The following is a 27,700-nucleotide window of genomic DNA, read 5'->3' as shown; positions in this document are numbered from 1 at the left end:
ATTACAAAGGTTAGACAAGGAGGCAGAATAGTGTACTGGTTTAAAGTACAGACTTGAAAAGTTAGACTGACTAGGTTCACATCCCAGTTCTGCCACTTACTGTGTGTGATTACTCCCTGACTCAAGTTTCCTCATCTATAAAAGAATTATCATATAGGTCTACCATCACTCACCCAAACCCAAACTTCAAAATTTTTCATATTTCAGAAAGATAATATTGCAGATTACATAAAACCCCCACTGAATCTGAGGCAGCACTTTATAACCAAACACATTAATATTTCTGCAAAAAATAAAGATACAGTAAATGGGATCAACAAAGACTATAAATAGCCTCCTATCAGTTTAGGTCATGGTTTGCTGCCAAATGAGCCTACACCCAAATTTACAATTAGTTTGTCATTTTTCCAAGTTTTTGGTGTTTGTAACTGTGCATATAGGCCTGTGGGGTGGTGGTAGCAACATATTTTCATGTGATTGTTAGGATGACTGAAATTACATAAAGGACTTAGAGCAGTGACTAACACATATTAAACACTCAATGAACATTAGCTATTATCAGGCATTATCACCACCTTTGATTTTTCCTACCTCACTACCTAGATCCAGTGAATCACAACCAAGCCTTATCAATTCTATTTTCCAATTTCTCTCAGATCTGCCCCACTTCCAATTTCACTGCCATTGCCCTAGCTCTCTTGTCCAACAATACTAATCTGTGAAGAATAGTCTTCCTAAAATACAGAGTGAGGATCATCACGTCCCTAAAAATGAATCACCACCATAAAGGTCAAACTTAGCAAGGCATACAAATTCCTTTATGCTGTAGACTCAGTTCATTTTCCTAACTGGATCTGCTACTCTCCATATACCACTAATGCTCTTCTTCCTTAAAAACTACGGCTCCTGGGGAACCTGGGTGGCTCAGGCATTAGGCGTCTGCCTTGGGCTCAGGTCATGGTCCCAGGATCCAGGAACTGAGCCCCACATCGGGCTCTCTGCTCCGCGGGAAGCCTGCTTCTCCCTCTCCCACTCCCCCTGCTTGTGTTCCCTCTCTCACTGTGTCTCTCTCTCTCTCAAATAAATAAATAAAATCTTAAAAAAACAAAACAAAACAAAAACTACGGCTCCAAAAAACTACTTTTATCCAATGGAATCAGAACCAGTATTTGCTTGGTTAACCAGAAAAGCTGATAAAAATAGGGAATCATAAAACATAATATATATATGAAAATAATTAAATGTAAATAAGATAATTATTTCAACATAGAAGATGCTAGAGAATGTCTCCAATGACTTAAACCTATGCTACCTTTCTTGCATAAACCACACTCATAATGCATTTCCTAAGACTTCCAAGTGTCATTAAAATAAAGCAAAAACTTGAAGTCAACAGGAGAGCAGAGTACACAATCCCTCTAGGTCTTTTACTTTCAACCTTTCACTTATCACAACCACATCTACTTAAATAGCAATTATATATATATATGATTATTTATTTTAGAGAGAGTGAGTACAAGCAGGGGAAGGGACAGAGGGAGAGGGAAAGGGAGAAGAGAGAGAGAATATCAAGCAGACTCCCTGCTGAGAGTGGAGCCCCATGCAGGGCTCAATCTCACAACCCTGAGATCATGACCTGACTAAATCAAGAGTCGGACACTCACCTGACTGAGCCACCCAGGCATCCCATCAGCAATTATATTTTTAAGGCCTTGCCTTTATCAAGTCTTTCGAAGTATTTAGCTTTGTTACAATAGTAATTTTCTTTTTTGTACACATTTCATCAGTTTTGGACTACCTAATTAAATAATAACAAGTTCAGAACACACACAATAATTTTTGGTAGGCTTGTAAATCAATCAGTGAAACAGAAGTGAGTAAGCTTAGTAGAAGTAGCCTATGTGCTGCTGCAATGTTCAGTTTTAACAACTTTATGGGAATCGGTCATTATATTTTAACAAAGCAAATGTTATTCAATACAGTGGAGGCCAGTTAAAAGAGCTTTACCACATATTATTTCTCATTCATGCATAACATGACTTTGTTCAGATAGCTCCCAACTCTCACAGCCATAAACCCTGCTCACTGTTTAAGATAAGAGTTAATGTCATCTCCTCTAGGATTGTTCTCTGGCCTAATCAAAATCAATCACTTCAGTGTTCCTTGTACATTTCTTGGTCCATTTATTCTATGTAGTATTAGTTAACTAACTTCACATGTATCTGTAAGTTTGAGATTAGGAACGGAGTTGTAGCCATTATTATATCTCACAATGCTTAACGCTACTGTAGGAGATAGTTGTGATATAACAAAAAGAACACCAGAATTTAAGTCCTGAGAATGAGGTTCAGTTCTGATTGTAAAATGGAAGTAAGAGCAAACAGTCCCATAGCGTTCTTTAAAAAAGCAGTAAGAATGTATATGAGAAAATGATCTTTATAGTTTTAAGCAAACACACCTTATTATTATTATAGTAAGATATAAGTATCTCTTATATAAAATTTTAATATTTTCATAGGATCCTAGACTTAGTTTCGCTTTCTGAGACTCCTAATCAAAATACAGTCTGCTTTAGACAAATAAAGTATCATTCTTGATAAGAAATATGTAAATAAAACCAAAATTCATGGATTTGCCAACTTTTCTTGAAGCTCAAACATCCACATATCAAAGTAAGTACGACATATGACTACTTTACTATCCTCTGCTCCTCTCATCACACGAAATGACATAATTTTCTTTATAATCAGGAGAACTAAGAGCTTAGCTATTTTTCACTAAAAGTAATGACCAAATACAGTTTTTTGAATAATATCAACTTAGTTAACATTTACTGAATACTAAATATGCTGTGTATTGTGCCAAGTGTCTTATATACATTATCTAATCTTCAAAATAATCTTATAGAATAGGGAGATGAGGAAACAGAGGTTTAGAGAAGCTGCCAATCTGCCTAAAGTTAATAGCAATTCTGGCTTCTACTCTGAAATGCATTATGAATCCACTGGAAGGATTTGAATAAAAATGTGATGTTATCCTACTTGTAATATTTTAAATGGATCATCCTGGCTGCTGTGTGGAAAACAGATGGGGGGAGGTGGGAAGAGGATGAATATAATTAGAATTGTTGCAACTATAATAATTCCAGTGAAAAACAACAGTGTCCAGGATCAGGAAGAAATTAAAGAGGTGATGAAAATAGTCAGATACTGGATATATTTTGAAGGGTAAGCCAAGAGAACTGTTGGGGATTATATTGGATGTTTATGGAATAAAGCTATAATGAAGAAGAAAAGCCAAGCCATAAATAAGCCACCACAAATATTTAAAAGTTATCATATCCTTAAATAGCTGATTCTTTAATGATCAAGTGACAAAGCTCATGAAACTTTTTCCATGTTGTAAATAAGACCATGAAAATGTCAATGTAATCCTACTAGCATTTTTTTTTTTTTTTAAGATTTTATTTATTTGAGAGAGTGAGTGAGAGAGACCACAAGCTGGGGGTGGGGGGGGTAGGGGCAGAGGGAGAGGGAGAAGCAGACTCCCTGCTGAGCAGGGAATCCTATTGTGGGGCTCGATCCCAGGACCCTGAGCCGAAGGCAGATATTTAACTGACCGAGCCACCCAGGGTCCCCTGATATAAAGTTTTCCATAGTAGTGGCTTTGAAACTACTCCAAACACAAAGAAAACTGCATTAAACATACACATTAATCACTATTCCATCCTATGTATACTACATAATGCTGGCTTTATACAGGGCTAATTTTCTCTACTATTGAAAAATTTTGTGGCAAGCACCAAAGCTACTCAAGATAAAAGCACTCACTCCTAGGAGTGCCTCGGTGGCTCAGTGGGTTGATCTTCCAACTCTTGATTTTGGCTCAGTCATAACCTCAGGGTCATGGGATCAAGCCCATGGGCCCTGATCAGCATTGAGTCTTCTTGGGATTCTTTCCTTCTTTTCCCTCCCACACTGTGCCCCTTCCCTTGCTCACACATGCAGTTTCTCTTTCTCTCTCAAATAAATGAATAAAATCTTAAAAAAAAAAAAAAGGCACTCCTAAACATCTGTGGTAGAAACCTAAAAAGGAAAAGTGGTGATGAAATTAAAATATAAAAAGATATCAGAATAATAATCACATCAATAACCAAAACATTAATGAAACAAATTGTTTAAGTTTTATTATTCAAATACAAATTTTTTTCACATAAACATAAAAATTCCTATCATTTGCAAAAATGAAAAGACAATTCCAAGGCTAAAACTAGAGTCATCCAAATAGACAGCATTCTTTGGTCAACCAAGGACAGACTGAATAAACTACAATGACATACTATTCAATGGAGTACTAAAACGTAAATAGAACAATGAGAAATAGCTCTATATATCCCACTATATAATGAGCTCCAGAACAGACTGTTGAGTGAAAAAAGCAAGTGAAGAAATATGTATATGGTATGGTATTCTACCATTTACCTACAAGGGAAAATATTTTCAATGATACTTGTATTAAAAAACAAACTGCGATAAAATATAAAATTTGCAAAATAGTGTAAAAGGAAACAGGACAGAAGGGACTGCCATTAGAACTCAGTATTTCATGTAAATTATAAAACAAAATTAAATTTAAAAAAGCAAACTCTAAAAAATAAATAAAATTAAACAATGAACCTAACAGTAGATCTAGTTGGTGGCATAACCACACAGAAAAAAACTATTTCAAGTGCTTTCAATACACAGTAATTTGATGGTATATCTGAAGTGGGATACCTTAAAGACCAAAAGATATGCCCCCACACAAAACTTCAAACTGCTTTCAGTAATCATATTGTTATTGTTAGTGGTATTGTTGTTATAAGTAGCCTAATGTATGTGTAATATATAATGAAGCAAATTAGCAATCATGTGTTACTTTAACACTACAATTCCTGGCAATGAAATAAAGGGAGAAAGGAAATATTGATATGAGATAAGGGTAAAGGAAAACACCTTGGTGCCAATTATGAATTTGAAACAATGACCAACTCAGTAGCAATGAGCACTTCTAACACCCATTACAAGGAACAGGGCTCATTGAAGAAATGGCAATTCCAGACCCAGGGCAGGGGGAAAAAAAAAAAAAGTCTGGAACATCTTGTAATACTAGATAGCAAGGAAGGTTTAAAGATCACTTCATTTCTTCATATCCCAAGGTCTTAGAAGCCAACATGAAGAGACTCTTGATAACCAAAGACGTATAATTTACTAATCAATAATGACAGTAACAGCAATGTATTAAGCATATTAAGTATATTTAAATGCAAGAGCTCCTGAAGTTGCTTATCCCTCAAAAAATCTATTAGTCCTCTTTGAAGGTAACTAGTAAACCAACTCATTATTTTAAAAATCAGTATACAGAGGAAAAGAAAAAAGACTATATCCTCTCTTTTCTATAACACTTGTATTAGGGGTGACTAAAGAAATATGAGGAAGTTTCTTTTACAAAAATATTCCAGTTAATAAATGAAAAAGAATGACAAAATTAAAATGCTGCCACTGTATAGCTCCTATGTTTTCATTTAATTATTTTTTCAGTCAGAGGACTTGGTTTTCAATGCTTTGTGTATAACAATTTAGTTTTTTAAGAAGATTTTATTTTTTTATTTTAGAGAGAGAGCACACAAGCAGGGGGAGGGGCAGTCAGAGAGGGAGAGAAAAATCTCAAGAGGACTCCACGCTGAGCGAGGAGCCTGACATGGGGTCAACCTCATGACCCTGAGATCATGACCTGGGACGAAATAAAGATTTGGATGCTTCACCAACTGAGCCACCCAGGCACCCCTGTACATAATAATTTCAATATATAATTTATACTTTATGGTTAGAGAGCTAAGTTTAAATGAACTTATATATTGGAGCACTAAATTAAATACACAGTTTTTTGGGCTCTGTAACTGTTTGCCTTTTCTAATATGTCCAAAGCCATACTATTCAATTTTACTTTTAAACCACAACCCAATGATGACACTGTAATTTTTAGGGAAGAATACCTTGATACGACAGTAAGAATTTTATACTGCCTATATTAGTGTACTAGTGCTACCATAACAAGATAGCATTAAAAAAAAAATACCACAGGGCGCCTGGGTGGCTCAGTTGGTTAAGCGAGTGCCTTCGGCTCAGGTCATGATCCTGGAGTCCCCGGATCGAGTCCCGCATCGGGCTCCCCGCTCAGCAGGGAGTCTGCTTCTTCCTCTGACCCTCTCCCCTCTCATGTGCTCTCTCTCTCACATTCTCTCTGTCTCAAATAAATAAATAAAATCTTTAAAAAAAAAAATACCACAGACTAAGTGACTTAAGCAACAGAAGTTTAGTCTCTCATAGTTTTAGAGGCTTGAAGTCTAAGATCAAGGTGTTGGCAGGTTTAAAGGGTTTCTTCCGAGAGTTCTCTTTTTGGTCACAGATGGCTACCTTTTTCACAGCATAGCTTCTGGGGGTCTTTTCTTTGCACGAACTAGGTGTCTCTTTTTGCATCCAAATTTCCTTTTTTTTTTAATTTTTATTTTTAAAAAAATTTTATTATGTTATGTTAATCACCATACATCATTGGTTTTTGATGTAGTGTTCCATGATTCATTGTTTGCATATAACACCCAGTACTCCATTCAATACGTGCCTTCTTTAATACCCATCGCCAGGTTAACCCAACCCCCACCCCCTCCCCTCTAGAACCCTGTTTGTTTTTCAGAGTCCATCGTCTCTCATGGTTCATCTCCCCCTCCGATTTCCCCCCCTTCATTTTACCCTTCCTACTATCTTCTTTTTTTAACATAAAATGTATTATTTGTTTCAGAGGTATAGGTCTGTGATTCAACAGTGTTACATAATTCATAGTGCTCACCATAGCACATACCCTCCCCAGTGTCTATCACCCAGCCGCCCCATCCCTCCACCCCCCACCACTCCAGCAACCTTCAGTTTATTTCCTGAGATTAAGAAGTCCTCATATCAGTGAGATCATATGATACATGTCCAATTTCCTTTTCTTATAAGGAAACCAGTAAGACTGAATTAGGGCCTACCCTAAGGGCCTGATTTTAACTTAATTATCTCTTTAAGGGCTGCATCTATACAATCATGATCCAAGGTTCTGGGGGGTTAGACCTTCAACATATGAATTATGTACAGACACAATTCCGCACACTGAAGGAAGAGAATGATGTTAGTGCATACATTTTATACCTGACCCATCAGTATTTACTAAAACAATGCACATGCTGAGTTAACATCATACTCCCCATAAACCTCCTTTACTGTTCCTCTAATCCACTCTGGAGAAGGGGAATTATTAAACAATCTCTATTTTTAGTTTTTCCTAAGACTTCTACCTTATTCAAAGCAGGGAGGTTGAGAATAATTATTTTGGTGAAAAGGTGAGATAATTGAGCCAGAATATGAAGAGCCATCATCCATCTATTCACTTGGCTTCTGCTAGGCTACAAACCAGATGTGAAATTGTTAATGTCTAGAAACTAAACTGTAATCTCACGTTCTCTGTTCTATGTCCAACAGAGGAGAAATTTATTTCTTTGGTAAGATTTTATTTTTTAAGATAATCTCCTTGGAGCTCAAACTCACATCCCTGAGGTCAAAAGTTGCTTGTTCCACTGACTGGGCCAGCCAGGTGCCCTTAAGGATGAAAAATTTAGAAGTCATTGTATCCAAATCATCCTCAAAACTTCAGAGTAAACTATGTGCTTCACTGTCTGTTTCATCTCTCATTTCAATAGGGATGAATGAAAACTATTCTGTGCATAATGGAGTTCCTATCAAAGCATGTAAACATCTGATATGTCGTGGAGATGATGATGATGAAGAAGAATTAGCCAGGAATATCAGAAATATTTCTGGAAGAAGTGACCCTTATGTAATTGCATTTGAGATTTTGGCAGGAGCTGGTCAAGTAAAGAAATAAGGCAAATGAACCAATATAAGCAAAAACTCATTAATATGAACCAGCAGTAAAAGTTTGGAGAATTAAAAGTAGTCCAGTATTGAGAGAATGAAAAATACGGAAAGCGGTAAGAGAAATAAGAGGTAGGTAGAAGCCAGATCCTTCCTATTGTATAAATAATATTAATCATTGAGGCAAAGTAGCTTGGCCAAGGGCAAAAAATCAGTGAATGGCAGAACCAGGATTTATAACAATTTAACTCCAAATATCTCACTTAGCAGAGTGACCCAATTTTCCTAGGTTGTTCCTGGTTTACAAATATTATTTCTACATCATTATTAACAGGGCCTTCTTTTACCCTATGAACACTCTGTCTTGGGGGATATCTTCACCCTATCTCTTAAGCCACCATGCTATACTTTTCTAGACCAAAGAAAACTAGGGTTTCATTAACTTCTCTCATTAATGAGATTAGCTGGTGAAAGAGCTGATGCTGATAAAAATAATCATGTATTTGGAATGGTTTTGGACTATCATCACCTTAACAAATAACCCAGTCAATATATATCAGCGTTAAATTGTCTTTTGTAAACATTCCCATTACTTAAAGCAGAAAGAGCAAAAAAGAAAAAGTCATCATTCTTCCAATTTTAATTTTGTTCAAAGACACTATGAATTTAAATACTTAGGTTATACCACAGACAGAATTCAAACTGCCTAAAGAAAGGTAGTTAGATCAGCAAAACTCTACTCAACCTTGGCCAAACCAGGTCACTTTTGTTTGTGTAAGTCCTACGAAGTACTTTGTTCCATAGCCTACCTTCTAAAAAAAAAAAAATGAAAAATTGTAGTTATTCTACTGAAAATATTAACACCTGCATCAGACTGCTTACCCTTCCTCATACTTATTTACTGACATGTAAAACAATGAATATGCTAAGTACTTGCTTTTCCCAAGGTAGACATGGGCAAGTGACCAAGCCCAGGCCAACGAAATCCCTGAAGGGGAAATGTGATGCACTCAGAAGACTCTCTGGGAAAAGTTCCCCTCTCTGACATGCACAGGATATGGAGAAGATACTTTCCATTCCCCACTTCACTTTTTATTTTGCTCTCGGATGTGCATATGTAAAAACACAACTGAGGAGTTGCAGCAATCATCCTGTGACCAGGAGGGGACAAGGCTAAGAATAAAGTTCATATTTGGGAAAGGCAGAAGAAAAAAACTGAGAGATCCCAGGCCCTTGAAGCAGTTTAATAAACTTGAATGCTCTTCCTCTAAACTAGATTATATACTGTAAAACAAGGACCCTTACTTTTTAGGTCATTTAGGTCATTTTAAATTTGATACTGGTACTTGCAGCTAAAATCATCCCAACAGGGGCGCCTGGGTGGCTCAGTTGGTTAAGCGACTGCCTTCGGCTCAGGTCATGATCCTGGAGTCCCGGGATTGAGTCCCGCATCGGGCTCCCTGCTCGGCAAGGAGTCTGCTTCTCCCTCTGACCCTCTTCCCTCTCGTGCTCTCTATCTCCCATTCTCTCTCTCTCTCTCTCAAATAAATAAATAAATAAAATCTTAAAAAAAAAAAAAGCTATTAAAAAAAATAAAATCATCCCAACATACACAATGGGTTATCAATCAAGTGGAAGAAATTATTCAGTATAATTATTACTGTCTTTTCAAACTCAGAAGCATAAATTAAAAAAAGGAAACACAAGGATTAAACATTTGAAGAAAAAGGTTGAGTTTTCATTTCCCAATAGAAGATAAACAAGATAATGGTTGAAAGTTAATATATATTGAGTATTTACTATGTGCCAGGTACTTTGATGGATCACTCAGTTAACCCTCATAACAAACCTAAGAAATACTACTGCCCTTCTACAGAGGAGAAAACAGAAGCATATACAAGTTAAGCAACTTGCCTAAGGTCATACCCCTTGAGAGTGGCTGAGGAAGCATTCAAAATTAACATCGTTTGACTCCAAAACCTGAGTACAAAATATTTAAGGGCAGGTAAAGATAAATGCACATTAGCTATTTTTTCTATGAAAAAGAGATTCAAGGCCTCTGTTGAGCATGAAAAGAACAGAAAGGAGTAAGGAAGTTGAGAACCATGATTGTAATTATGAACAACCACTACTGTTTTGCAATGACAAAAGACTACCTCATATTATACATAAAGAAATCAAGGCCCGGGGTGCTTGGGTGGCTCACTTGGTTAAGTGTCCAACACTTGATTTTGGCCCAGGTCATGATTTAGGGTCCTGGCATCGAGCCCTGTGTTGGGCTCTGTGCTCAGTGGGGAGTGTGCTTGAGGATTCTCTCTCCCTCTCCTGCTGCCCCTCCCCCTGCTCTCACACTCATGAGTGCTCTCTCTCAAATAAATAAATAAATCTTAAAAAGAAGAGAAAAGAAAAAGAAATCAAGGCCTAAAAAGGAAAAGATGAAATGTAATTAGTGTTACAGGTAGTAATAAAACTCAAGTGACTCAGACATTCTATTCCTAGACCAGAGTACTCTTCATTTTACCAAACACTGCCTCCCCTTTAAAATGATGTATTGGGGCATCTAGGCGCCTCAGTAGGTTAAGTATCTGCCTTTGGCTCAGGTCATGATCTCAGAGTCCTGGGATCGAGCCTCAAGCTGAACTCCCTGCTCAGCGGGGAGTCTGTTTCTCCCTCTCCCTCTGCCCAACTCCTGCTCATGCACATAATTTCAATCTCTTCTCTCAAATAAAATCTTTAAAAAAATATGATGTATCACAGTTCCAATACACATGGGGGGAGAAATGAAATACACAAAGAAATAACAATATTTAAGGCTTACTAAGAGAGATTCACAGAATAGAACTCCCATTTTCAATATTTACCATTGATAAGCTCTGATGTGAGCAGATAGTAAAACCTGTTTATGGTATTGGATACATAGTAACAAAAAAGTGAAATAATTTAGTGAAAAAATTATTTTGTCAGGAAACTATATTTCCTTGTTAAATGTTTGAAGAATCAGATTTTCCTGGGAACTACCATTAAAGGTCATCGAATTTTCTAAAAAACATATTTTTAGAAAACAATCTTAGGGGCGCCTGGGTGGCTCAGTTGGTTAAACCGCTGCCTTCAGCTCAGGCCATGATCCCAGGGTCCTGGGATCGAGCCCCATATTGGGCTCCCTGCTCATGCAGGAAGCCTGCTTCTCCCTCTGCCTGCCGCTCCCCCTGCTTGTGCTCTCTCCCTCTCTCTGTGTGTCAAATAAATAAATAAAATCTTAAAAAAAAAAAAAAGAAAACAATCTTAATAACTAAGTATAAATGTTTTGACTAATTACAGAACTAGGTATCGTATTTTCGCCCTATAGCAAAGTAATCTGAGTTATTGTTAATTTCCCCTAACAACTCACAATTACATAAGGATAGACTAGACTGCTAAGTATTAACATTGAATCATTTGACAATGCTCTACATGTACTCAAAGAAAAGGAGATAGGAATGGAGAAGTGTAAAATTACTCATATTAATACAAAGTACCAAAAGCCAAAGAGGGTGGGGAGATAGAAGATGACCTTCCCAAAGAGAGACTTGATATATGGATTCCCAAGAACTGCTTATTCTTTTTCCTGGGAAGAATACTTTTCATGAATTAAGGTAATATAAGAGGTCACTAATTTATCTGTAACAACAATTTCTATAAAATCTCAGGTATCTAAAATAGTGTTTGGGTATTTGGACAAAAGTAAACACAGAACTGCCTTACTCTGCAATGTCGAGATATCCACAGGAAGCAGCTGCATGTAGTGGTATCCAGCCTTCATTATCAGGTTGATTAATATTTGCTCCATTTTCAACCAGAAACTTCACCATATCAACATTGTCGTCAATGCAAGCCTAAAAACAAAACAGAAAGCACAATTAGAAAAAATCTGAATCAACGCTCCTAATAAACTTAACAGCTTTTATAACATAAATATTCTCTTTTAGTCTGCTGCTATCTCGATTGTACTGTCGTCAAACAGGCTAATGGTACCAACTAAATTGTTAAGAGTCCTTGCTTAGATGCACATACAACAGTACTGTATGTGACTAGACTATGCCAAACTGTGATAAAAATAAGTACATATTATAATAACAATCAAGACATTATATAAGTACCAATAATATCCTCTATAGCAGTGGTTCCCAAAATGTGGTCTGTTGAGGGGGGAGAGATCCTTTCAAGGAATTCACAAGGTCAAAACTATTCTCAAAATAATACTAAGATGGTATTTCCCCTTTTCACTGTGTTGACAGGTGCACTTGAGGGTGCAGAAAGCACCAGTGGCAAAACTTGCTTGTGCCTAAGTACAAATCAAGACAATGGTCAAAAAAATTCTAAGTCACTATATTTTCCACTATGCAGTCATAGTTTTTTTTTAAAAGCTATTTTTATTTATGAATGTCCTTGACAAAGTAGTAAAACCTCTAAGTCTTATTAAATTTTGACCCTTGAATACACATCTTTTTAATATTCTGTGGAACAAGATAGGAAGTATGGATAAAACACTTCTTCCAAGTATAATGACTGCTCTAAGGAAAAGCACTTGTGCAACTAAGATGCAAGCTGAACTAACCACTTTTCCCATGGAATACAACTTTTACTTAAATGAGAAACTATACTTAGTCTAACTTGGGTTTTTGGCATATATTTTCTTAAAAATGAACAGTTTGTCATTTCAAAAGAAAAAACGGTATTTGTTGTCAATGATGAATTCAAGTCTTAAGAGCAAATGAATGAATTATTTTAATTTTAAAATGCTATTTATGTAACATGGGTACAGTATTGCTGCTTTAAAATGAATTGAAATACTTAAATCTTGTTTTAACCTCTATTATTATCAAATACTAATATATACACACCACAGAAACAAAAGTTCTTTGGGGTCTTTCAATAATTTTTTAGAGTATAAAGCAGTCTTGAGACAAAATGTCTGAGAACTGCAGCCTACAGTAACTAAGAAGGGACTTTTGTTTACTTTATGCAGGTAGTATGACTGGTACTTTATCTATTTTACTGATTTATATACACTGTCCTCACATAAACCCTCATGAGAACAGGAATTTTGCTGTATCTGCAGCATCTTACACAGTTCTTGGCATGTGGTAGGGGCTTAATAAACGGATGAACAAATGAGAAAGCTAAGATTCAAAGAGATTAAGTAGCTTGAATAAGCTGACAGGTGGGAGATGATAGCTGGCACTCTAACAGATGTTTAGATTCCAAAAGAATAAGCCCTTTTCCACACTTAACACTGCTTTCCACACATAGTCCTAGTTTATCAACATATTTCTCACCTATTTGTAGTCTCTACAACAGGATATCATTAAGTTCTAGGCACTTACAAAGTGTTGTATGAATGAAACCAATTTTTCTTTACCTATCACAGAAGCAAAAGAAAACACTTTTGGTAGCATTTTCTTAGGGAAAAAAATTAGTGTCATAAAAACCACTAAGGACAAAGTACAAAGGGGAAAAATACTGACAGGGAATCATAGCTTTTAATTCTAGGCTCTAGTTTTGGTTCTGCCACAAATTTTGTAGTGATGGACAAGTAATTTAATCTTTTGAGGCTTAATGTCCTTATTTTTCAAGTGGAGGAAAGAAGCTGGTGGGTTATATATCTCTAAAATTCCCTAACATGTTTAAGATTCTTATGTATCTGTGATTCTTCTCCTTGGAACAAGTTATAAGCAATCTGGATGGCAAGGTCCCATAGTGTCAGAACAGTATCTTACACATGGCAGATGGTAAATGAATATATAAGTATCATTCATATGGACTTTAAGTATATATTGCTTGGGAAAAGAACCATTTTCAAGAAGCAGTGGTTAAAGAAAGGGCTGGAGAGATTTGAGAACCATTAAGTTATCTAATAACAAACAAAGAAGAAATGTCAAAATACTATTACATTAGAAAGTAGTCTATAAAATGTTATTTAAGATTGCTAATGACTCACAGTGGCATCGATTAATATTAGATCTATTTATAGGCTTAATCATTAATTTTCCTTGAGAAAAGATACTGATTTAATACTTTTTTTTTTTTAAAAGATTGATTTAATTCTATTACCCTTTCACTCAATCTGCTTTAATTCGTACAGGCTCCATTAACAGTATTGACTTTTATCACTGATGTAAAAATATAAAACTCTATTTGATAAATCCATCTAATATGAATCTGATTATCATTTTTAAAAAAATGAAAGATAATGTCAAGCAAACAAGAAATGATTCTTTTTAAAGGGATATGGGAAATGCTCACAATAAATTTGTAAAAAAGGATGTAAGAACTGTTTACCTAATATGATTTCAATTTTACTAAAAAAATATGTATATAAGGGGCACCTGGGTGGCTCCTAAAAAAATATGTACACAAGGGACGCCTGGGTGGCTCAGTCGTTAATGTCTGCCTTCAGCTCAGGTCATGATCCCCAGGCTCCCTACTCAGCGGGAAGCCTGCTTCTCCCTCTCCCACTCCTCCTGCTTGTGTTCCCTCTCTTGCTGTCTCTCTCTCTGTCCAACAAATAAAATCTTTAAAAAAAATTTTTTAAAAAGTACACAAAAAAACCCCAGAATATATACTGAAGGTTAATAGGCATTATCATTGGTTGTGAGACCAAGAAAAATTTTTATTTTTTTCTTTAAATTTTCCTTTATTTCCAAAATGTTTACAATGATAGGCATTTTATATAAGAAAATTTAAGACTTGATTTTTTTTTAAAGACATTATTTTTAAGTAATCTCTACACCCAATGTGGGGCTCAAACTCATAACCCAGAGATCAAGAGTCACACGCTCCACCAACTAAGCCAGCCTGGTGCCCCAAGACTTGATTCTTAAAAAGAGAAATAGTAAACCTATTTTAACATGGAGAAACAACCAAACTGTTGGTGAAAGTGTAAAATTCATACAACCCCTTCAGAAAACCATTTGAAAGTGTAATAGTATAACAGAATATTATACTATAAAGTATAATAGAATAAAGTGTAGTAGTAAATAAATAAATAGAATGGAGTGTATGTGTGTGAGGAGATTCTATTCATGTAATGGGATCTTTAATGAGAAAAGAACAGCAAACAAAAAGAACAAACCACTGCTACCTTCAACAACACAGATGATCTTCACAGTCATAGATGAGTGAAAAAAGGCAGACAGAAAGGATATATACTATAGGTTTCTAAGCAAAACTAATCTCTGGCGCTGAAGTTCAGAATCATAGTTAAATTTGTGGGGAAATGAAGGGAGGGGCATGAGGGAGTTTTCTAGAAGACTGGAAATGTTTCCTATTTTTCTGATTTTTACTTAGGCATATTCATATATAAAAATTCATTAATTGCACAATCCAAAGCTGTATTTATACAGCTTTACCGTAAATTATACCTCAAATTAAAAAAAAAAAAGTAATAGGCTACCATTTATTGAAAGTCTACTCTATGTATTACCTCCAGTATAAGACACTTTACTTATCTTTCTCTAAATTGTACATGCTAAAATAGATCTTCCTTTAATTTCTATCCCCCAGTCCCTGACACTCCAAAATCAAATAAAATCCCTCTCTTAACTGAGAAGGATTCTAAGAATCTCCCCCACTCCAAGAATTCTCAAATACTTTTTTAGGCTAATTATGTCAAATTTCCTTCAGCTACTCTTCACATTATATATACTAAAAACTGTATCAGCCAAGGCCCTAGTAATATAGGGAAGGGGAAGGATCACACTGGCTTGTCCATAGATAAATAACAATGATCTTATAAGAGCATAACAGCAGTGGCCAGAAAACTACTAAAATATCAGTGGGACATAAAGATAACTTCTTGTGACTAAGATGGTCCATATAGGTTTCATTAAGAAATAGACATCTGAGGAGCGCCTGGCTGGCTCAGTCGGTAGAGCACGTGATTCTTGACCTTGGGGTCATGAGTTCTAGCCCCATGCTGTGGGTAGAGTTTACTTAAAAAAAAAAAAAAGTATACATTTGAGCAAGGTTTTACAGATTACATAAGAGTTATTCAACTAGCAATATGACTGGAAATAACTTCACTGGGCAAATGCACTGTGATTAACAAAATGCATGGAATAAAGTAAGTAAATCATCCAGTGGTATATAGAGTTTTGGTTAAGTCATAAAACAGGATAAAGCTATGTGCTAAAACGTCTCAGTATATTCCAGGTAAAAGATCTGAATATAATGCAAAGATGAGTGGATTTGATACGCCTGGTGGTTTTCAATCCATCAGTAACACTGGCTCAATTCAACAGTAGAGAAAAGTAGGACTAAACATTTTATAATTTTAAGAAGATAATCTTTGAAAAGAGCTCTTCAGAGGTTTTAAGCAGAGGGGTGACATGATCAGATCATTATTTCAGAAAGATTACTGGAAGCAATACGAAAAGAGAAGAGCCTGAACTGAGCCTTAGCAGTTATTCAGACTGATCTATATTGAAAAACTTAAGAGAAAATATGCAAGGCTTAAAGACTGGATACATAAGGTGAGGGACAGGAAGAAGCCATTCATGAAAATAAACACTACAGGTTCAAGAAGCAGGCTGGGGAAAGAAAGATGATTTCATAGCTTTGGATATGCTGAATTTACAGGTGTCTGTATACCTATCTAACCATGTGTATCCAGTAGCCAATTGGATATGCAGATCTAGAGCTTTGAAAATAAATGTGAAATGAAAACATGAATTTGGGAATTATCTGCATTAACGTGGGGCTTGAAATCCCTTGGGGAGAGGATGTAGAGGAGTGATTCTGAAAATATTAAGAGAAGTGTTAAGATTAAATTATGATCTGTATATTCTATTTGGAAAACAAAGACATTTGTGGTATTTTATTCAGTCACAGAGAAAGTTCTCAAGAAGCTTACCACCCAGAACAGAAGATAAATACACAAACAGATGACTATATTAAAAGGAATATGAGGGCGCCTGGGTGGCTCAGTTGGTTAAGCAACTGCCTTTGGCTCAGTTCATGATCTCGGAGTCCCGGGATCGAGTCCCACATCGGGCTCCCTGCTCAGCGGGGAGCCTGCTTCTCCCTCTGGTCCTCCCCCCTCTCATGTACTCTCTCTCTCTCCATTCTCACTCTCTCAAATAAATAAATAAATCTTAAAAAAAAATAAAAGGAATATGATATAGTTATAGGGCTGTGCACTACTTATTGTGGGAGCTCAGAAAAGGAGAACTTAGGAGGAATGGTGGATGAGAGCCTGGGAATATTTCCTGGAGGAGGCTCTACACTAGAGCTTAACAGATGAACAAGTGACAAACATTTCCTGGTGTATGAAGATGCAAAGTCACATATAGTGAGGATAAAGTATGCAGGATCTAGAATAGAGTTTATTTGCCATCTTATGAGTAAATCTTTGACACTGAAAAGATTTTCAAGATGAATGGTTAATTTTTGAAGTCTAGGAAGGCAATCCCCCCTGACTCTTCGAAAAAATTAACCTATAGTTATAGCTAATTCCCAATAAAGGAAATGTTGCTGATTCTGATTTAAAATATTTGTTTTTAAATCAGTATAATTTAAAAAACATCAATATAAAAATACCTAAAGCAGTTAATGCTAAACCTGCTTGTTCCTTTGTTTATAGCTGTAGTTTCTGAAACGTTTTAATATAAATTAAATGCTAAAAATGTTGTCACAAAATATCTATTACATATGAATCTCAAGTTTGTGGTCTAAGTTGTTCAAAGTGTTCTCCTAAACATTTATAAAGCATACACAAGAAACTGGCAAGGCATGCCCATAAAAATATTGTTGCTAAGAGAAAGCTAAAACATGCAGCACATTAAGAGACACGTGACTTGCTAACCTGTACCTCTGAAACAAATAATACATTATATGTTAAAAAAAAAAAAAAAGAAGATAACAGGAAGGGAAAAATGAAGGGGGGGAAATCGGAGGAGGAGACGAACCATGAGAGACTATGGACTCTGAGAAACAAACTGAGGGTTCTAGAGGGGAGGGGGTGGGAGGATGGGTTAGCCTGGTGATGGGTATTAAAGAGGGCACGTTCTGCAGGGAGCACTGGGTGTTATAAACTAATGATGTAAGGTATGGTGATTAACATAATAAAAACATTACTTTGAAAAAAATATGTCACTAAATATGGTCAGTTAATTAAGCCATATATGGAAAGAAACAATGACTCAAACTATGTTCGATAAGATTTTGGGGGTAGGTATATCTTAAGTGTTTCATGAATACATATACAGAGCAACTGCCAATAATAAATGGCTGTGTGAAGACACATTTGTCATTTAATTCCTGGTGCAGTCAGCTTTGTCAACTTGAGCTGTAAATTAATTCAACAAAGAGTTCAGGTAAATAAAACATCTGTTTTTATTGAAAAGGAGACCTAGTTATTTTTCTCAGCAAGTTAGCTCAAGGACAAGCTTTGTTTCCCACACTTTTGATGAAAAAAGCTGCAATTTAACAACAAACAATTGAATAAAGTGACTACACAACATTGGCTGAATGTAGACAAAATCAATGGCCTAATGACAACTTTTGGGTGGGGCCTGTATAGTTTGAAAAATCATTAAATTTCATTCCTAGAGAAACAAAAACAAATGTGTTAAGCAACTACATAATTCAACTGAGTAAAATCACAATTACAAAATTAGTAGCATTTGAAATAAATTCTAACACTGTAATATTCCTTTTCATGAAACTGGTTTTGTTTAAAGCACATACGCTAGAGCCACACTGTCTGAGATTAATCCAGTTCTGCCACTTAATGGCCAGGTGTTGTTGGATAAATTACTTAACATCCTGTGTGCCACAGTTTCCTCTGGAAAATGAGGGTAATAATAGGTGGGTACTATCAAAAGTTTACTATGCGAAATATATGAATTAATATCGAAAGCACTTAGAGTAGTATCTGCCAAATATTAAGTGCTTTTATGTTTGTATTACTACATAATCACCATGCTAAATCACCTCCATTTAAAATTTTCTTTTTTTATATTCTTAACTAAAACTTATTTTCTCGTCCCTCTATAAATTATAAAACAAGGTTATATGCTGGAGACTTTTAGTACCATTTTTGGTAAAAGTCCCACCCACAATTATTGGGTGGGAGGAGGATTAAATTTTAAAAGATGCACTAAGGAAATCTTCAGGATTTCAAACTTCCTTCAAACTTTTATATATAAAAGTTTTATATAAGTTCATGCATACAAATTATATATGACTCAGGAAAGAAAAAAAGATTTAGTTGTATAAATGTCACTAGAGAACTTAAGTTTAAATGAAATCATAACCAATTAGTTGAAATGTTTACAATCTGTGCCTAATCATTAGTAACACAATTAACAGACAAATCAATTTGAATACGGAAGTTATCTAAATCAATTTTCACTTCCTGGAAACAATTCTTTAGGACTCTTACTAATGAAAAAAACTTGGTTCTGCTCAACTTCTGGTAACAGAAATTTGTAGATATACTAGAAAGTAGTCCATGCTCTAAGCACTCAGATTGACACACATGTCAGTGAGTATGCTTAAAGAGGAACTGAACTAAAGATACCCAAGCAAGTATTTGTCTATTTTAAAGAAAACTGGATTTGAACTATCAAAGGAGGTTTATACAAGAAAAAGAATGAAGAACTCTAAGCAGTACTCTCATACTGAATAATAAAAAAATAAATACCCTGGTCTTGCATTAAGATGGGCAAATAATGAGCATGTATAATCTTAGGAGTCATCTAGTATATTAGTTATGAAATCAAGTAACAAGTTCAGCACTGCATTAACTTTATTTTTTTTAAAGATTTTATTTATTTATTTAACAGAGAGGGAGAGAGAACATAAGCAGGGTGAGCTGTAGGCAGAGGGAGAGGGAGAAGCAGGCTTCCCGTCGAGCAAGGAGTCCAATGTGGGGCTCAATCCCAGGACCCTGGGATCATGACCTGAGCCGAAGGCACTCAACTGAATGAGCCACCCATGCTCCCCCAGTACTGCATTAACTTTAAAATATTTTTGCCTTTCTACTCTTATCATATAAGCAGGTAGGAAATCTAGATGTAAAAATAAAAACTTGTCTTCATAATAAATCATATATTCAAATGAAAAAATGATTGGGACAATACATTTAAAACACATTATACGCAATGCTGGAACATGGGAAATTCTTCATTTGGATTAAGAAAAGTTCAGGCTTATGTACATATGGTATCCTAGAGAGAATAAAGGAGACACATATCTGACAAAGAGAAGATCCAATATATATTTGTGGATTCAATGAACTAGACATGGCAAAAAGACTATATAAAACATCTGAAAAAATGTTTTTTTGAGACCAAAAAACGTTTCTAGAGGAAAAATAATCTAAGTATTGCTTGAACATTCATGCCTCATCCAACAAGTACTACGTATCTGAAAGACAACACTAAAAACTGGAAACTATAAATATTCAAATATTGAAATATAGCCTTATCCTCTTATACACTGTTATTTCCTTTATTGATAAAGATCTATGAAGTAGTAAGTAAGTACACCTTTAGAGGCCAACACTTTTATTTGGGAACTTAGTAAGGGAAGAGCATTTCTTCTAGAGTTTAAAATCCTTAGGAATCTAAAAAGAATTGAATTTCAGGATCACTCTCTCGTTAATAATTTTTATTGACTGCCTACTATATATAATGCATTCTGGTGAATACAAGGAAGAACACTAAAGAATATATTGTTTCCTTTATGCACAGTGACTGGCACACAGGAACTATATAATAAATACATATAAAATGAATCAAAACAAAATGTTAACTTCTCCTTAATAAGTAGGCATTTATTACCTAGTGTGTATGTGTACATAAAACTGTGCTAAGTACTGTGCGAGACTTGCTGCCTTTCTTATTGTTTTATGTGTTCCAGTCTTTTCTCCTAACTAGATGACAGTTCTTTAAGAATAGGAAATGCCTTACATACCCAATACCTAACAGAGCCACCCAATAAATTTTTGTTAATGAGCTAAAACAGAATCCTTATAATCTATAATTAGGAAAATAAGCAGACAAAACAGAAAAATAATAAGCAATTTTAAAAATATAGCATAAATCAAGAAAAAGTATGGGAGTAGAGATGAGTTAAAGAAAACCTTTTGGAGTAAATAAATCTTTGGCCAGGTTTCATTGTCTGAGCACTAGATAGGAAAGTAGTTAAAGGTTGCTGTTTTCCTTGTAGTCTTTCATCAGAAGTGGTCACACACTGACCTGGAGGGGTTTAATCAATGTATATACTAAGAAGAAAATAATTTAGTTTCAGGAGAGGAAATAAAAGCTTCTACTTAATATTTCTATTAAATTAAAAGAGTAGCTTACAAAAATATGTATAACATGATACCATTCTTGCCATAGATACACCTAATTAAGGGTCTGGAAGAATATGTGCCAAAATGTTAATTAACAGAAGTCAAAGTCATTGAGTTATTTTCTAAAAATGTCTCTATAGTGAGGACATAAAATTCTTATGGCTTTCCAAAACAAAACAAAAAATTTCACATACTTGTTATTTTTCTTGACGAGTTTCTTCAGTGTCCAGCAAATTATGTGGCCGATAAAGAGCAGGAGATTCCTCATTAACTCAAAGTATTTACTGAGTGTCCAGTTCAGCCACTATGCTAGTTGCTAGAAATATACTGGTGAAGTATATAGACCAGATTTCTGTACTCATAGAGCTTAGAGTCCAGCAGGCAAGACAGAAAACTAAACAAACAATAGCAGAAAGAGGTATAATAAACGCTATACACGTAACTAGAGTACTTAACCTGAATTTGGGAGAAAGAGGAGAAATTCGGAATTTCCACTTTAAAGAAATTCCCCATCTAATTTGTAAAACCAGACTAGATTGAAAACCTCTGATATCCAGGGTAACTCCAGCTAGAGAGATAAACAATGCACAAGTGCCATTTATACAATGGGATCAGAAAAGCCTATGTCAAAACTGGAGGACCAGCAGTATTTAAGAAAGGGGAGACAAAATAAAAGGAAAGAAAAAAATGTGTTAGTAGGCAAAAATCCAGAAAGAGAAGGCTGTATGGGAGAAAACACAACTTGACAAGCTAAATGCCCCACATTTTGGTGCTCCTTAATAACACACTAAATAAAACATGAAATCAAAGGTAAGATGATAAACCATATTTAACAAAATCCAACCAATTAAATAAACAAAATATATTCCAGAAATCAAGACAGGATGATCAAAGGACTCATAAGTAAATCAAAAAGAATCTAAATATTATAAATTCTAACAGAGTAGAAATATTAACACAGCTAAAAAATGAAATGAGGGGAGAGAAGACAAAAATGGATGAGTACTGATATGCTAATCTTTCTTACAGAATAGTCAAATCTTTCTAAAATTGGAATGTGGTCTTTAAAAAAAAATCTTATGTCACCGTATTCATAGACTATTTTCTTAATCTTAAAGGAACATTTAAGGAGATACTCCCTCTAGTTGTAAAGAAAATTTAATCTAAAATTCAACCATTACTTTGGTCTTCAGTTGTTTTCTTTGGCAAATTAAAGCAAAACTAAATTTAACACTTTTTAATTATATGTAATACATGTCCTTTTTAATAAAAGTATGTCAAATGGTCTGCAAAGAGAGATCCTAAAATAATGTTCCCTAAATGATGGTTAGTTATGGATAATTAACATCCATTGGGCAATTATTACTATTTTTTCTTTTTTCTTTTTTTTTAGCATACAGCACAGTGCCTGGCTCAAAATTAAAGAGCCAAATCCTGCCTGCAACTCAGTCTAATCAGAAATAAACAAATGCATAGATAAAAATCTCAAAATGACATAACCTTTCTAAATCTCAAATTCTCCTCTGTATTTTAGTATCCATGGATTTTTAGTATATACCTTTTATGAAACCTCAAAAATGTTGAAATTTTAAAAACTATGTAGATAAATGAATTCAGATTGAAGAAAAGGGGAGAGGTTTGGGAAGAGAAACAGATTTTTTTGTCATGCCCATGTCACAGATGGGAGTGGGGGAAAGAAATAGGCTAGGTCTTGAAACTATATCCCTGCATCCCTTTCAGAAAGCAAAGAGCAAAAATATTATCTGACAGGCTGAGAACCTGATACTTGTTCTGCCATATTCGGATATGCTTTGGCAAAAAACATCAAAGATGACGTTAACAATATATAATTCTGAGTCCTAGGAGAGAAAATGAAAAAAATCTATTTGGTTATTTTAATCAAATATTATTTTCCATTTTAGACTACTAAGCTATTCTATATTTCTGGGACCACTGACAGAGTTAACAAAGCAGGAGTTAATATTTCCAAGTCACAAAATAAGAGGGTCACCAAACATTCAAATGGAGAGCAGAGGGGGATAAACACAAACAAATGAGCAAAGATGTAATTGATTTTCAAGTACTTTACTGAAAAGTAAGAGAGAATAAAAAGTTACTAGTAAGCAAAGTAGTTAAGCACAGTACTAATAGGAAGCAATTGTTAAATATTTACTAATATAAATTGAGGGATATAAAATGCCACAAAAATTATTTTCTTTTAGTTTGTTGTTATGGTAGGTAGGCTCTAAGATAGCAAAGATCTCTGCCTCATGGTAGTCACAACCTTGTGTAAATTCCTCCTCTTGAATGTAGGCTGGACTTGCTTCCAACAAACTGAACATGGTAGAAGTGATGGGATGTCATGTATGTACTCTCTCGTCCTCTCTTGGATCACTCACAACCTGGGAGCGTACAAATGCCATGTCAAGAGGCAGTCCTGCTAAGAAGCCCATGTGGCAAGCAAGCAAAGCCTGTCAATAACCATGTGAGTTAGCTTTAAAGTAGATCTCTACTTACCCACCCCCCAGCCCAGTTAAACCTTCAGATAAGACCGCAATCCCAGCCAACAGCTTGAGGGCAATCTCATGTGGTATCTTGAGACAGAAGCACCTAGATAAGCCCCATTCAAATTCCTGAATCATAGAAAATATGAGATAATAAATGTTTATTATTTTAAGTTGAGGTAATTTGTTATGCAGCAATAAACAGTGGCTACATTACCAGATATGGGATGAAAGTAAGAGGCATTTATATCAATTTTCACTGCTTTAGCCTGTGTGTATCCAAACATCATGCTCCCTTCTCTACTTAATCTCTAATTTGTCATTTCTCCTATATTTCAACTCCTTTTAAATGCTATCAAGTGGTCCTAAAGAGTTATCTAAATTATCTAGACCTATCTCTCCATTTCCACAAAGTCAAAGCTTTAATCAAACTGGACCACCTCCATTTCTTGAATATGCCAGAACAATCTGAAATTATAACTTCAGAATAAGTAAGTAACAATCTCCTGGTAATGTGCCAGTGAGTACAAGTTTGATGAGTCAAAAGGTACAAAAGAATAACCTTCTAACTAAGTAGAACTATCTTAATAAATAAATTTGAAAACCCCTAATATTCCTTCAACATTTACTTTTGAGAGGGCATATGAATAGCAGAAAGAAAAATAATCAGCTTTTATATATTACTTTGCATTGAGGGAAAAGGAAATGTATGATTTTCTACTGTATAATATATTCATTAAATAATTTCCCCTAAAATGTTATAAAAAGATGCTGGTACTTTTACATTTACAAAAAATAAAGTTTTTATATTCCTTCAAATGCAGATATCTATCTAGTCAAGAGAAAATAACAAGGCAGAAATAAGAATACCTAAATTTTCAATTTGCCTCCTGAAACAACTGTCGGTATGGAGCCCTTCTGAAAGCACTGTATCACAAAAATTTACTGTTGTATTTCCCAAATTGTTTCCATGAAACTACTAAACTAAAAAAGTTAATAAATGGTTTCTGACAAAAATGTTCTTAAAAACTTCTAAAAATTTAGGAAATACTAGATTAAACCTTTCTTTACTAGGACTTGTCAACAAGTCCCTTTTCCCAACAAAATCCATTTTTATCACCAAAATCTATTTTTATGTCCAAGCTGTGGCATTCAGTGTGGGGCTACTGTCCATACAATCCATCTGAAATATAATAAATGAGTGTACCACTGCTCTGTAAATTCCAAGAGCCCCTCAGATATAATTAATCAATAGTGAATTAGTATTTTCATAATTTTATATTATTTTGCATCTTTAGGACGAAAACTTTGTATGCAGATTTTATGCACCAATAACTACATGGAACCAAGAAACTTCTGAAATATCTTTTTATTATTTATCTATATTAGACATTCAATGATTAACATGGCTGACTCAATACGTTACAAATGAGATTTTCATCTTTGGGGATGATTCTCCAGTTATCTGAAAGACTCTGACACATGGGTATTTCTGACAGAAAGACCAGAGGCTACAAAACTTTACTGAGGCAAACATGACACTAAAGAGTCTTTGGATAAAACCCAATACTAACCATCCTAAAGAAACATATTCTTAGGTGCCACCACAAAAAAAGATGGTTGACAGGAGGGGGTTGAGCCCAGGCGCCAAGAAAAAGTAACCTGATGATGAAATTTCATTTCTTTTTGATCATAAGACTTAACTAAGGCAATTTGGGACTTTATAACTTCTCTGGAAGATAAATGGTACCCCTAGAGTAATGGCTGAGGTACTGCTGGATCCTATAGATTGCTCCTCAATTTAGTCTCCTTTTAACCATCTTAAGCCTTATTTTTTATGCTTTCCCCAGCTTATGTTAATGTAACTAGAGTTAAATCACTCTCTCCCATTTTCTGTAGCATATAAACCTGTCTTAACATACTGAAAATACTGTTACAGTTACTTTCCCATATGTACTATCTCTATATTCACTTTCCTCTCAAGTCTCCACTATACTATGAGCTCTCAAAACCAAGGATCCCATTAAGTATTCATAACACAGTATCTAGAATACATCAGACAGTAATCAAATGTGAAACGGAGGAACCTACAACAAGTATGATTTAGCTTCACTGGTAGGACTCAGAAATAGGTTGCTGATTCTTTGTTACCTATAGTTGACTGTACCAGAGAAATTAATACTACACGAACAGCGGTTGCAAAACATTTTGAAATCTTCTTATGTGAGGGGGAATAATACCTTCCCTTTTCAAAGATTTCATTTATTTATTTGACAGAGAGAAAGACAGCGAGAGAGGGAACACAAGCCGGGGGAGTGTGAGAGGGAGAAGCAGGTTCCCCACTGAGCAGGGAGCCCGATGCGAGGCTGGATCCCAGGACCCTAGGATCATGACCTGAGCCGAAGGCAGACGCTTAACGATGGAGCCACTCAGGTGCCCCAATACCTTCCCCTTTCATACATGAAAAATGTGTAACTGATACTAAGAGTTCTGGTATCTATAAAGTATTAAAGTTTGAATGATCATGATATGATCATTCAGAAACATCACTTTCTTCAAAGCAAAAAAAGATGATTAGAACTAAATAAGATCATACCAGTGTAGAAATAAGGTACTATTTTAGCAGCCCTTTCATTGGCCATCACTGCTGACCTTGAAGGTTCACACCTTTTTACCCATGTCCCCTAATCAGATAGCAGGAGTTCCAAGGAAGACTCCAAGCAAATAACTTCATTTTCACTTCCCTAATACCTGTCATTAATGAAACCTACACTTCCCAGTTGCACCACATGCATATATGATCCCCTCCCCTCCTCTGTAGTGAGATAAAATAAACCAAAACTGCTTTTAAGTTTCCTTAAAACACACACACACACACACACAAAGAAATAAACCCCAAAATTATATAACCAATAGCATGCAATGTTTTGTTAAAATAACATTAGCATTCTACCATAAAACTACTGCCACAAAAGGAATTCCTTCCACTAGTAAGACAGACTCCCAATGCACATAAGGTTCTTAGTAATTTAGCTACTGTGGTAATAAAAGCAGCCAAAAGACAGTACTGAAGACAAAGTGAAAGCCAGCTAGTTGTTTTTTTTTTTTTCCCCCTTTCTTTTTTGGAGTGGTGCCTTGCATTTCACTGAAAGTCTAAAAGCTCAGTCTTGACCATATAAGGCTTTGGGATTCCCATGGATGGAAATGCCTAGGCAACAGTCAAATCTAATAACCCTAAAATACATGAAACAGGTACTAAGCTACCATGAGAGGGTTCTTACTTTATTTTTCTAGTTTCACTTATATTCTTGCAGATAATCCTAAAAGTGTTCCTGTAAAACATTATGATCAAATTCACAGTTAAAACATAAAAAAAAGAGTATATATAAATCATGGAAATTTCCTTAAAAAATACTTCTGATGGATATCTTCCTATAGTCTGTTACACATTCCTTTATCATTTTAAATAAGTACAAAAAATGTAATTTTATTTTTCTCTATCAACCCATTATGATATCAACTGTTAAAATCTGATGTTACACAACAACGTCCTTGTAGCCAATAGTTTATGCAGCTATAATGATATTTAAAATGCTTTATGGGGATCATTTTTGCTTTTAATAGGTATCTGCCTTCTATCTTGCTTTTATCTATCACCTCTTAAAATTATCTAATAATTTCCTATCTTCATTTTAATTTGTAGCTCTTAATTTGCCAAACACTAAAAAAAAATTGAGCCTAAATAAGAGCACATAGAAACTGTGTGAGGACTTCTCCTTAGTAAAATAAAAATACTCATGCTTAAGTGTGTAGATTCTGCAACGTCTGTTTCAGTTTTATGAGTAATGCTTATTTTCCAGTTTTTTTATGTCACAAAGTTCCCAATATGAAAAAAATGTACTGAAGAA

The 27,700-nt window shown here is 35.1% G+C and overlaps 1 protein-coding gene across 4 annotated transcripts in view; it reads right to left on the bottom strand.

The window, feature by feature from the left end:
* The window catches only part of PPP1R12A (protein phosphatase 1 regulatory subunit 12A), a 142,325-nt gene that overhangs the window by 85,358 nt on the left and 29,267 nt on the right, over positions 1 to 27,700 (bottom strand). For all 4 annotated transcript variants that reach the window (XM_025881435.2, XM_025881436.2, XM_025881437.2 and 1 more), the window contains exon 2: positions 11,691 to 11,821. In XM_025881435.2, coding sequence (XP_025737220.1) covers positions 11,691 to 11,821 — 131 coding nt within the window. The remainder of the gene's footprint in view (positions 1 to 11,690; positions 11,822 to 27,700) is intronic.

This window comes from Callorhinus ursinus, unplaced genomic scaffold, assembly GCF_003265705.2.
Source record: "Callorhinus ursinus isolate GAN/ISIS: 27379988/994484 unplaced genomic scaffold, GSC_fseal_2.0 scaffold14, whole genome shotgun sequence".
NCBI lineage: Eukaryota > Metazoa > Chordata > Mammalia > Carnivora > Otariidae > Callorhinus > Callorhinus ursinus.
Note: the sequence above shows the minus strand (reverse complement) of the source record. Positions and strands in the feature narration are given on the sequence as shown.